The sequence below is a fragment of the Micropterus dolomieu genome, linkage group LG07, assembly GCF_021292245.1.
Source record: "Micropterus dolomieu isolate WLL.071019.BEF.003 ecotype Adirondacks linkage group LG07, ASM2129224v1, whole genome shotgun sequence".
In the NCBI taxonomy this organism is placed as follows: Eukaryota; Metazoa; Chordata; class Actinopteri; order Centrarchiformes; family Centrarchidae; genus Micropterus; species Micropterus dolomieu.
In genome coordinates this window covers 25,217,566-25,230,840 of record NC_060156.1, presented here as the reverse complement: position 1 = coordinate 25,230,840, position 13,275 = coordinate 25,217,566, and the positions used below count along the sequence as shown (strand labels likewise).

General features: G+C 39.7%; 1 protein-coding gene across 3 annotated transcripts in view; it reads right to left on the bottom strand.

Annotated features, from left to right (window-relative positions):
* raph1a (Ras association (RalGDS/AF-6) and pleckstrin homology domains 1a) overlaps nucleotides 1–13,275 on the bottom strand; it is a 66,958-nt gene that overhangs the window by 16,551 nt on the left and 37,132 nt on the right. Inside the window, exons 9-10 of one of the 3 annotated variants that reach the window (XM_046053394.1) lie at nucleotides 9,198–9,272; nucleotides 213–290 (exon numbers count right to left, since the gene is read on the bottom strand). The exons of 1 other annotated variant lie outside the window; for it this stretch is intronic. In XM_046053394.1, coding sequence (XP_045909350.1) covers nucleotides 213–290; nucleotides 9,198–9,272 — 153 coding nt within the window. The remainder of the gene's footprint in view (nucleotides 1–212; nucleotides 291–9,197; nucleotides 9,273–13,275) is intronic. One more of the 3 variants, XM_046053395.1, reaches the window with a different exon arrangement.

The following is a 13,275-nucleotide window of genomic DNA, read 5'->3' as shown; positions in this document are numbered from 1 at the left end:
TGTGTGTGTGTGTGTGTGTGTGTGTGTGTGTGTTGACCACAGCTGTCATTGACCAGATTTCAATGTGGAGTAACACTGACCTGACCCAGAAAACTGAGTCCGCTGGACACGTGCCAGGACTCAGGCACATGCACATAGTCTGACACACAAATATGCACAACACATATTTCTGTAGAATCTTTCTTTCTACTGTGTTTGAGATCCAGTCCCACCTTTTTAACCTGGGCCTCCTTGATCTTCTCCAGGGCGACTCTGATATTGTCTGCCTTCAACTTGGCAGCCTGCTCCTCCTGTGCGTGCATACACACACATTGACGATGCCAACACAAATTATACACCAGTCAGTCAATACAAACCAATAGTTTTGACACATTTCTATAACACCCGCTCTCCCTCAATCCATATTAAAGACACACATGCTTAATAAAATTCACTCTTGTCCTGTCACCTACCTGATTCCTCCAACAGGAATTCATTGTTTATTTGCAGTTGATTTCTCTTAAACAACCAACACTTCTGTGTCTGCTTAGCATCAAACAAAAGTGCAAAATCTGGTATTAAAAGAAAAACGCGTCCAGAATATTCCAGTGTTATCGGCACAGGTTGGACCAAAGTATAAGTTTATTCTCAGTCTTGTCGGTTTGTTGTGCACCAGTCGTCCTAACGTATTACTCCAGATAATTAGGTTTCTTCTTGATGGATTTTTATCATGCAAATAGTTTCCTGACAGAGAGCCAAGACAAGCTGATTTGAAAGCGGAGATTATTCCCCCGAAACGGCAGCCCAAGGTTAGTCCCAACAAGACAGAGGTGCACTGCCCAAGGAGCCCAAACTGGGAGGAATCATCATACATGTCTGGTTGGCAGTGCAAAACCTGCTTCTCCTCCTCCTCTTCATAATCATCATCTCTGTATAACTGTGACTGCAGGGGAATGAGACTGGATTAATGCTCTGACGCTACATGTTGATAGTTATTGTCTCTCTGAAGGAGGATTATCCAAACACACACACACACACACACTCAAACTGGAAGCAATACCAGTGTTTCTCTGACACTGCAGCAGACAAACGAGAGGACGGATGGAGGCATGAAAATGTCCAGTCTGTTTTCCTCTGACAACTCGGCAGTTGGATGCTCGGCACAAACACCCCACTCATCAAGCTTCAACGGAGCCGAAATAATCAGCTGTGAGGGAAATAAAACAGTAGAAGGAGGCAGTGGAGAAGGACGGACGGTGGATAGAGGAGTAGTAGTAGTCAGACAGCCTAAATTCCAGCAGAGCAGAGGGCAGGCACACACACAAGATCTGGAAGCAAAAATAAAAGTAGAAATAGAAACACGAGTCGAGACAAATAGAGCAGTATTGATAGAAAACTTACTGACCAAAAAAAAAAAAATACTGACCAACTCACTATCTGACTGAGCTGCAGGTTGACTAATCTATCAACTGATTTACAGACCGGCTGACTGGTGTCTTGACTGAGAGCCAGGTTTGCTTACTAATTAAATAGGAAATCTGGTGACCGACCAGCAGACTAACCGATCGTCTGGTTAGTGATGCATGTGATGTTACTGCCTCACTGACTCTGACTGATTGACTGAATCATTCACCGACTAGCTGGTAAATCAAAGTGAAAGATGCTACCTTGTCCTGTCACATCCTCCCTGGCCGAGCGAGACAGAGGGAATGAGAGGAAGCGAGAGGGAAGTAGAGATGGACGAGGCTGTGGGGGAGGGGCGATGTTGCTGTGCCAACTTCCATGCAGAGGCACTCATCTCTTTATCTCGAGCTCTCATGCCCCCCTCCCCGCAGTCCCTCTATTCCTCTCTCGCTCCATGCAACACAGTCTTCTCGTCTTTCCGCATCTCTTATCTGATTCGTTTTTTTTGGCATTCTCGTTTTGTCCTCGTCTCGCTCTTGCAAACACTCCGTCTCTATGCAGTCATTTTTAGGGGATCTTTCCAGTCACTTCACATGAGTGTCTGAATGTGTGTCTATGTCCTAGCGGAGGTGCTCCACTTTACCCAGTCAGCACACACACACACACACAAACACACCGATCCATACTGAGAATGAGCGAAAGGGCAGAATGAAACAAAGATGATGGTAAAGAGGAGATTAGCACCCAATCTTCTTATCAGCACCCCCCCTACCCCAAAAAAACCCTTAAGTACACATGCACACACACCCAAAAGACCTAAATTCTCAAAGCAGCTGCAGCAGAGAATCCTACAGTATAAGCTCATAAACGGCTTCATAATGACTAGCCTATGCTTTGTTGGTTGGGATTAACGAAGCGAAGGTTGACAGCATATTGACTTGGGATAAAATCATTGTAATGTATATGTAATGTAAATGTAGATTTTCCAGGTATGTGACAAAAAAAAAAAAAATAAAATAAAATCAGGGATTGTAATTAAATATGTCAGATCGTATATGAAAACTTAAGCAAAAACACTTAATAAATGTGCATAAATATACTGTTTTAGTTAGCGTCTTAATAATAATAATAATATTATTGATGATGATAATATTTAGATCAGAGGAGTTACAGGGGATGTGTGAAAAAGCAATATTAATAGAGAAAAATAGAGTAAATATAAAATCCAATTTTATAATGCTAGAATGGCAATCTGGAAATCTGGTTAAACTGTCAGCTGCTATGTAACATGACAATATACATGTATACATGTATGTAATTAATTTATTAGTGTCTGTAGCATTTATTGTGGGGGAAATTGAAAAGAATAGTAAAAAATAAAGCAGAATTGGTAATGGCAGGTTACAGTGCAAGTCTGGTTAAACAAAAAAATTACATAAATCTAACATTGTCAATTAGCATTAGCAGCTGTTAAAGTACTCATGATGCACAGACAATAGACTTACATAACACCAATTTGAGCTTAAATACAGCTAAAAATAATAAGTAGATTAAATTTGACAAAATATATTATATAATACACCATCTGTTAGTGACTTTTAACATTTGAACTAAATAGATACTTGTGGGATAAAAGTCAGAAGTTTAATGGCTGCTAAAATATTTATTAAAATGTTACAATTTGAATGAGATAATACAGGTGGCCAAGTTAAAACACCAGTCATATAACGTTATAATGTCACGTCAATTAGCATTTTTTTTTAGCTTGCATTCACTATTCCTATCTAGAGAGTATTACATGCCTGAAGCAGCTGTGAGTGTCAGTTATCATCATCATCATCATCATCATCTTCATCATCACAGCCATCAGAATCATTATTGTACCCATCATCTCTGCCTTCAAGATCTTCATAATCACATTCACAAAGCATGCTAGTGCAAGGCACTGCCCAGGGTTACAAGTTTGATTTCCACATATTCAAATGTTAAGTCCTTTGTAGCGGTCAGGTTACTTTGGATCATTCTCCCAACTCTTAATATTATCAAAGGAATCTTGATTGTTTTACTTCTGACAAATCGTCAGAAATCGAATCGTATTTACTTTACAATCCAATCTAAAAACCAAGACATGGTCTCTGTTAAAGCGGGATATCTCTTTTCTTTTCACTATTGTTTCCTACTGGCTTCTAATGAGTTTTAATCAGTATACGTCTATAACCTACATATTTTAGACATGCTAATGGCTAATGGTGGTGTTACTTTGTCTTGATTACAGTCCAGTGAAATTGCTGCGACGACCTGCTGAGAAATTTGTTACAAGATTCCTTTCAAAGCATCCTGGTTGAAACCATTTCTTTTCATCTGGTACCTCCAGCTGGTTAACATTACCGCAATTTCCAAAAATCCACTTGAATGAACCCAAAACAAAGCAAGCTAACATGCTAACATTCACACATTGTGTGTTACCTTGCTAATACTGATGTTGGCATAATTTCAGCCTTAGTGACTTGTTAAGCCGTAGTTTCCACTGACAGATGTTTTTAAATGTATGCATACGATAAGATTCATGCTTAACATAAGCCTGAGAGAGGGATAAATGAAACTGTGATTCTGAAGCATTATAATGTCAAGTGCCTACTTAGTGCACATGTTGCTCAAAAACAGTGTTTAGTTGGCGTATCTATCATTTATTCGGACCCTCAATCACCAATGAACTCATCAGTAATTAAATTATTTTAGTAGAATTATAATGGGATAATTAATTATTAGGAGAAATTATGGGGTTTTAATGACTTACAAAAACTCTATCCATTAAAGAAAAACTATTAAAACCATTCAAATATGATAGTAACTAACAATATTTTCAGGAGTTTTCTTGTTATACCGCCCACCATAGACGAGACCTCCTACCACTGTTGTCACGTCATTTTCCAGCTTGCAGCGTAAACGTTTTCTCTCCATCTCATACATATTCACTTGACCTACATTATAGAGCCTCTAAAATTAGCTTCTGCCCAGGAAAGATCCTTCTGCCTTTGAAGTTATAAGGAATGTGTCCCTCCTGAGCCACCACAGGCTCAAAACAGAGCAGAGCGATGCGACTTAGGGTATATAGAGGCAGCAGAAGTGGGCCAGTAGTGTGTGTGTGTGAACAACAATATGTGTGTGTGGATTGCATTTATTGCTGAGGCAGTGTAACACTGACACAGGAGGAGTATGCCACACACACACACACACACACACACACACAGCTGTGCCCTGGAAGCTGAGTACATGAGTATGATAATTACACCCTCAGCTGCAGGAATTAGACTTGCCCCTTAGCTGGTAATCTGCCTGGAATCTCAGGGCTCCATCATGGCCCCACCCACTCTAATCTGGGACCACAAATTAAAAACAAAATCACGTTATTTTCAGAGGCAGCTCAGAGTAATTTACGCCACTGAATCAGTGAAGTCAGACTTACTGCAGGAAAATAATACAAGACGACGATGCGATGGGTTATCTTGGCTTGCTCCACAGCAGTAAAAGCTGGATTTGAAGATAAATGGATCTTAAAAGTAAGACATAATCTGACTACATTCAATTTATTTGAATCCACTGGGCCTAGACTGATGTCTGGAGCCGGTATTGCGCTGTTAAAACAAATCCAATACACTGGTGTATCAGTGGGGTAAAGTCCTTAATTTTATCTACTGTCTACTAGATTATGTCAAACTATGATCTTTAAAAAGGTAGCCTACTGAGGTCTGCTTGATCCAAAACTCAAGCAAACTGAAGCAGGTTGAGAAAATGAGGAGGGCTCGGAGCAGATTTATATGTCTGTGTGCTGCCGTTACAAAGACAGCCAAAGTCAAGAACCCCAAACGAGACAGCCCATTGCCAGCCAATCCACTGTGTGCGAGAGCGTGTTTGTGTGTACACACGTGTGTGTATATATGATCAACAGGGAATCACCCTGTCTCTGCACCAAAGAAGATTAACCCTGCAGATCTGGCACATTCCTCTAACGTCCAATCAAACTGCGTCATCTGATTTATCATCCAATCAAATCCTTACATTGCCGATCCAATCAGAATAAAGCCTCCTTACTTACCCTTTATCTAATGCCCATACACACACACAGATAAATAAAACTTTGCCCTTAGCCATTAAGAAGTCTGCAGCTTTAGCTTAAGAGCATCAGAGACATTACAGTCACATTAAGAGCCATCTATCCAAAGACATTCATGTACATTATCTTTGTCATATTATTAAGTAATTTCTACAGCCAGAGCCCAGGAAATTCTGATCTCCACCAGCATCTTGATCAAGCGGAAAGCTTCTGGTCTGAGACACGAAGCCAATGCAGAAGTCCCTTAAACCTGCATTCTATGTAACGGTCAGCAGGGGGCGACTCTTCTGGTTGCAAACAGAAGTCCGGTTCCATTAGAAATAATGGTAAAATGACCCTACTTCTCAGCTGATTTATTACCTCAGTAAACACTTTCCTGATGAGTTTATGGTCTGAATCGCTAGTTTCATGTCTTCTTCAATACAACATGATGTTAATTTAGTAAATTATGGTCCCATTTAGAGGAAAATGGACCATAAAACAGAGTAAGCTTTAGGGTGGTTAGCCGTTAGCTCCAACCTCTCATCCAAATATGGTATATTTCCAGGCACTTCCTGGTTGCAAAAAATCAACATGGCGTCGCCCTATCGGCCAAACTCGAGGCTTCAAAACAGCAGTCCACAAACCAACAGGTGACGTTACGATGACTACGTCCACTTCTTATATACAGTCTATGGTCCTGATCTGGGTTGAACTACAAAAGCAGTGGGAACTCACTGCGTTTCCATCAAAGGGACCAGGGTCTAAATTTAGTTCTAGGGTCTTTATTTTACCTCCCAAAAGTGCTCAGGGTGTAGTACTGCTACTTTGGGGGTGGGGCTTGCCTTGCAGTGAATTTCTGAATGAGCGAGTAGAGGCTACTGGCTTTAACTAGAGAACGTCAGTTGTTTTTCTATGACTGCTCTTGTCTTTTCCACCGTTGTTTGCAAACCAATAAATCACAATCAACAAATAGCGACAAGTCTCGCCGATGAGATTGTACGTCAGCTTTAAATATATTGCTCGGAAATAGCTGCCAGCGTGCAGTGCTGTATTTACAGCAAACAGCTGATGGAGTTACGCTAAATACTGAGTCTGGAGTTGTTGTTTTAACTTTTTACAGCAGGTAATAAAGCTCGTTAAAAATCACGTTTCTCCGACGCTCAGGCCGACACAGACGTGAGTCTGGCCAGCTGATCTGCAGCTCTTGTTGGCTGGAAATGTTTTAATAACCTTCCAGTCGCGATTTTATTTTTGTGTTGCTTTCTCTGTGCTGGAGTTATTTTAAGAACTTGATGGCTTTATCCAGTTTGTTATTAAATTTGTCCCCTCATTATACTCCCACACAAAAAAGCTGCTTTAATGATCCAGCCTAGCCTATAGTTTGTCGTTATATTCCAATCAAATCTGATGTTCATTTATAAATTTTGCTCATGGATAGTGGTTTCAAATAATAATGCCTGTGCATCGCGTTGTACGGCGTATATGCCTACCTATGGTTAATTTGCCTAATCTTCGCAGGTCTTTAGACCACGGTGGAAATGCACACAGCAATGAGCTGAAGGAACCTTTTAGTTCCTTGAAAAGAGATCTGGGGACTTCAAAGTCCCTGGTACTTTAGGTCGAAACGCGGCTTATGAGTAGTAGCTAGTCCCATAATCTGCACTGATCGGCGTTAGCTAGCACCAGGCTCATCTACTGAACTCCATTACTGCAGCTGGCTGAGCTCCAAACACTCATTACCAAACAAAACAAATCAAGGCTTCTTAACAACTTAAGGACTCAGGTCACCAGTGCGCTCTGCACACCACACACTGCACTTGTGGAAATAAGAATTCTATATTCAACATCTTCTCAACACTGATTACTGCAACTTCCAAGCACAGATGTGTGTTTTGTTTCTTCTTAGAGGAAAAGCTTTTCAGATGGTTTCACAGGAACAAACAGTACGGCCCTCAACTGTCTTTAGTAGATAAAAAGCAGACACAGAAGTGCTGACTGTCACACTTACCTGTACTTATTTTCATAAAAAACATGAGTCATTTCAATATTATCATCCTAAACATTTCACTACAAATACTGCTGTTGAAGCGTTCTTACAGTTCAATCACACAGGATGTTTGTTAGCAGCTTAGGGTGACCTTTAGACGTTTGCAATGTGACTGTTTCGATCACTGTCACTTGCTGTGACAACTATTGTACAATAGACACAACGGATCAGTTTGGCCTTTGTGATTTAAATGCACATCACACATGTTAAGCCAGAAGTACTCTCCACACTTATATTTGGTATATTTTCATGGGCAAAATAGTGGAAAGCAGCGACGCTGCTGGCAGAACGACTCCTGTGTGATCGCATCATTGTAAGACTCCTATATATACACACACGTACCCCCCCCCCCACACACACACACAGTATGCATGAAGTCAGGTAAAGTTTGCTTTAACTAATGCCTTTTTTATTCTTAAAGAAAGCAAACCTCTGTGCTTCATAGGGAAAAAGCAAAATGGCCTCTGCACTCTAGCTGCAGATTTGACTGAAAGCAAATCAACTCAGTGTAACAAACGTCACCCAGCAAACAAGAACCAAAGAGGTGCTGTGTAAGATGCAGAAACAGTATCATGTAGTGGCCCATGCTTTAGCTTATACAAGGAATGTTTTCTTTGCACAAAAGCACAGGCAAACACAGAAGCCAGTTCACAAAGCTTTACAGAATGAAAACATTCATTAGATGGTGTGATCTTTTCTGCAGCCAATCTGCAGGACATTTGACCAGTGTGATTATATTGTGTTCACATTTTGTTTTACATTTTAAACTTTGCAAAATGGGTTTGGTCAATCAACACGTTTGAATCTTTGAGTAGTTCTTTAACACAAAAAAGCCATTTTTGAAATAGCAACTGTTGCAAGGCATAACCGTCAAATCTCACATAGTATGATTGGGTGATTAGTTCATAATAATGAACTCCTCATGGTAATACTTAATGATACTCTGATTCCTTAAACAAGTCTGTTAGTGTAAAATTATTGTCAGTTCATAAATATAAAACTGCATATTAAATGAAACAAAGGTGCAAAGTTTGTATATTTTATGTGTAAGGAATAACATCTCTACAAAGGCCTTTTCGAGTGACTCTTCTTTTTTTACTATTATCACTATTTGCTCACTTGTGGAATTCAAGTCCCTGTTCCATTTTATTTTGGTGTGTTCATTCATTAGAAACAACTTTAAAAATACATCTGACATTTGCAGAGCATTTCTGCCTTGCAGGCTTTGACGCATTTCACATCATGACAAACCAAATGAACACAGATTGGTTGGTTTATATTGGTTAATCAGGCTGCAGCTACACTGGAAACAGTTCTTTTGTTTTACACTGGGGTTGCACAGTATACTGGTAGAGCTAAAGTACCAAGAAAGTAAGAGTTTTGTGATACTGCATGGGGAAACCAAGTTGTATCACAGTCTCTGTAAAGCTTTGGGATTATATACCAGCATACTGCAGCCACACACTGTACCCTCTGCATCACTACTGAGAAGGAAATGACAAAAGAGAGAGGTGGAAAGAAGTCAACATGCATGCCGGCCGGCCACGACTCCTGACGCAGCAAGTGAAACAACATGCATGCTCATTTACGCATGCACAGACCTATAAAGGGAGACAGGAAGATGGCATGCAAGAGAAGAGGAAGGGCGTGCAGTAGTGAATGCGGCGTCACCTTGGTCAGCAGGTGGGAAGGCTTCCCTGCTATGTTTCTCAGAATCAGAGAGGTTTCCCTGTCCAGATAGGAGTGCTTTAAAGACAGAGAGAGTCCCAGTGAATTAATCTGGTGTTTGATTGGCTGGATGTGGCAGTTTAGCAGAAAGCTGTGGTGAAGCAGTGATCAGCAGCAGAAAAACATCAACATCACTGATAAGAGTGGTCAGAGAACAAAACCTGTGAAGGAGAACTGTCCACACATAATAAAGAGATTACAGTAATGGTATAGGTACGCTGGGATGGAAAGGAAACACACATTAACCAACTGTCTTATAAAATAACTAATTTACTTCAACCCAGATTAGATAACTAAGACCATGAGCTGCATGCATGCACTCAAACAGTTATTTTGTGATGCAATGCTTTCATTTAGGTTTTGTAAGAACACTGCCAAAGTCTACTCACGATTGTTTTAATTTTTTCCATAAAGTGGTTTAAAAATTCCTAAAGAAGAAACTTAAATTTTAAATCATGCTCATCACGACAACACGCTTTGTGGACATACAGCAGGCACTTTCTCTGATCAAGAGAGCGCATATCTACACATGGCCTCTGAAGGGTCTTTTAGAAACCTGGAGTTAGGGTTTGCTGCTCGTTACTGGATCCAGAAAATCCTAATCGTGCTTGCCAAATAAAACCCAACTTGTGTTAAGGCAATCTGGTCTATTGAAGCTGCTGCATTGCAGTCTGGTATACGTCCTGATGATGTATGAATACAAACTGCTCTCAAATTCTTATCTTCTTTCTTCTCCCTGTATGGTTATACATAAATTAAACATAAAATTATGAACCCATACTCTAACTACTGACTGGAATTTTACAAGCATGGTTTTATGAGGTTTAATGTTTTTTTAATGACTTTAAGGAGTTTTCTATAACATTTGAACTGCCATGAAATCAAATGTACAAATAAATTTTTTTAAAAGTTTGTGAATTTGGTCATGTCATCAAATTTGCGTCCATAGTTTGTTACGGTTTAATCTCTGGGAGAAGGGTGTGACATAGTGAGACCACAAACTGCACTGGGAAGCTCTCACTCACTGTTTACTCACTGATTATGATGCATTCGGATACAACCAATGGGGAGACATGTGAGGTTGCCCAGTAAAGTCAGTTGTCTTGCTATACTTGACACTACAAACTGAAGTGGGCCGGAGTCCGGTTAACATATCTTTGGGAAATAAAGGTTAAATAATTCAAACAGACACAAGTATACAGTCACTACTGCTTCAGGGTTTACTGGTAGGAAACAGGGCACACATACAGGATTTTAACTCCAGGCCAGCAGGCTACCAGACAGATTTTTATTCATTATTTATATGCTAAATTATTTACTATATTACTCATATTTACTGACAATGTGAATTCCACAGACATGGACCAAATCTGGGCCAGATCATTGAGCTTTATATAATCCCACATACTTTTGATATTCCCACATATTTTGTTTTGTAATACAAATATCAACTTCCTCAAATGACGTACATCATTTTGTTCCAACGAGTGATATTGTTGAAATATGTTATCCATTTAGCGTTGCTAGAAATAAATAAATAAGAACAAATCTACATTTTATTTTCAGATCTGTTCTCGTCGTCAATAATCTCATGAGTGTGTGTGTGTGTGTGTGTGCGCGCGTGTGCTCCAATCACTAGAGACTGTTTTATAGAAAGCATTAGTTGTCCCTTGATAACCACAGATTAAAAAATGATATTTAGGTCAAATACACACACATACACACACACACACACACACACACACGATTACAGCTTTTCACTTTGGCCAAGATCTGACCAACAAAATCCGTGTGTGTGTGTGTGTGTGTGTGTGTGCGTGTGTGTGTGTGTGTGTGTGTGTGTGTGTGTGTGTGTGTGTGTTGAGTCCCTCTAGGACGCAGTAATCAGGAAGAGAGCTGCTATAGACTACATAGGAAGACTTTGTTGGTGATTATGTCTATCTTTCTGTGTGATGTGTAAGATGACTCGCAGGCTGTGTAATCAATGTAATGTCTGTGTAATCAAAATATGTTTAATTCAGTTTCTGCTGTATCTAATTTACATGTATGTCAAGATGTGCTAAGTGGACACAGCTGTGGACTTAAGAGCCTGTTCCTGCTTAAAAATCTCACCTCATTATTTTTTATTTTTTATTTATGATAGATGAGTAAATGTGTTGACTTTATCATCAATGAGTACATGCAGTCATAGGGCTGGAAGTTACAGGTTAACTCACAATATACTATAATTTGATTTTGCACATTATAGAAATGGTCATCAGATTTTTAACATGTAAGGTACATGTTAAGGAAAATCATTTTTTGTATCCTTTGTAAGGCAATTTGCGCTGGGATAATGTCAGCCATAATCTCTACAAAACTGGATCCTGTTTGCTTGTTGTAAAGGTGTTTCATATTGCTTCTCATCCCAGCTAGCTTTTAGGATTTTCTTGTAGTAACTTGCAAAGATGGCAGCGAGCAGTGAACCCAAGAAGAGTCCAGATGGACAACTAATTGTTTAAATTAAAATAGTACCTTAATCTTTTTATAGTGTAACGATAAGCATGTCAGTGGCCTGTTGTTGTTTTTCTTCTCTCTCTGGCACCCAGTTGAATTGGAAAGATTATAGTGTACTGGACTACCAATGTAGCTGAAAAACAAAACACTCTTCTTTTTTCAAACTAGCATTTGTGGCTCAGCAATACTGAGATTATGGAGCTTACATCTAACAATCAATACTTAAATAAGTTAACTTTTATTTCTCCAAACACTTCAATGTGGGATTTACTGAGTCTTAAAATGTTGTTAGTTTTACTGCCCTCAATAGACATTCAAAGTGAACGCATAAAGGAGATTCAAACTGCAGTCCCAGTTTCTAATGAGCTGGACTCAAGGGAGCTGTGCTCTGGGCAGACTACACCACATCCTCTCCTCTAATTCCTCTCTTTTTGTTTCCTCTCTCCTTCTCTTTCTCCTTCTCCCTCTTTCTTTCTCTCTGTGCCTTTAACTTTCCATCATCTCCTTCCTTCGTTCCTTTATCATGTAGTGTCATTTACTGACTCACTCTGGCCTCTCACCTCATTATTCTAATTTTATTCATTCCTTCTCCCCCCCCCCCTCTCTCGACTCTGTAATATCAGTGTTTGCACTGGATGAACTGAAGCAGTAACCCAGTTTCCTACTCACTGAACAAGGTTTGTGTTTGCAGTACAGCTCATTGGGTTTCTTCTTTTGGTTGAGCAAGGCACTAACATTAACAAGGTTTAGGGTTAAATTCCCTCAGCAGCCACCAGTGTTAGAAATGTAAGAGGGATAGCATTTAGGGAGTATAAATGTTTACAAAAATCCTTCATGGTGAAACTTGTGTAATTGTGATGAGCTATTTTTTTGGGGCATTTTATACTGTTGTATCCTGTTCCTGTATCCATTTTGCTAGCACAGCTGTGAATCATTCACATCTGACTATGTCGGTGTTTCAGGGAAGATTATGACCAGGCTTTTCTTTTCAGTGTATTCTGGGACAGAAAAAAACAGAGCAGTTTTGAACATAAAAGAAGCGAGGATGCAGCCTGAAGCAGCAGAAACTGTCAGCAGCACACAGCCGGCAGTAGGAGAAAATGCCAACCGACACAAACCACTGCTGCAGCAAAACCTAAAACAACCTACACTTTCAACAGCAAGGAAAGTGGACTGTTTGAAAGTGGAGAAGAACTGTACCCTATTTGCAGCTCTGGGAAACAACATAACTTGAATAGACTTGATGCCTAAAAACACACTATGGGTCAACGATTTCTCTTTTTGGAAAGTTGATACACAATCTTCTAGTAATATTTTACAATTCTGGAGTTTTAAACATTTAAATAGTGTTTATACGATCAACTAGCAGCGGAAATCTGCTTTAATAACTTTGTGTTGTGACTGTCACATGGAAATGCAATTTTAAATACAGATTGGTCTAAATATGTCTGCATTTGCATCACAACCTCACAAAATGCCACTTGGACAATAGTGCATTGTGACTGAACTCCGCAAACAACTTGCT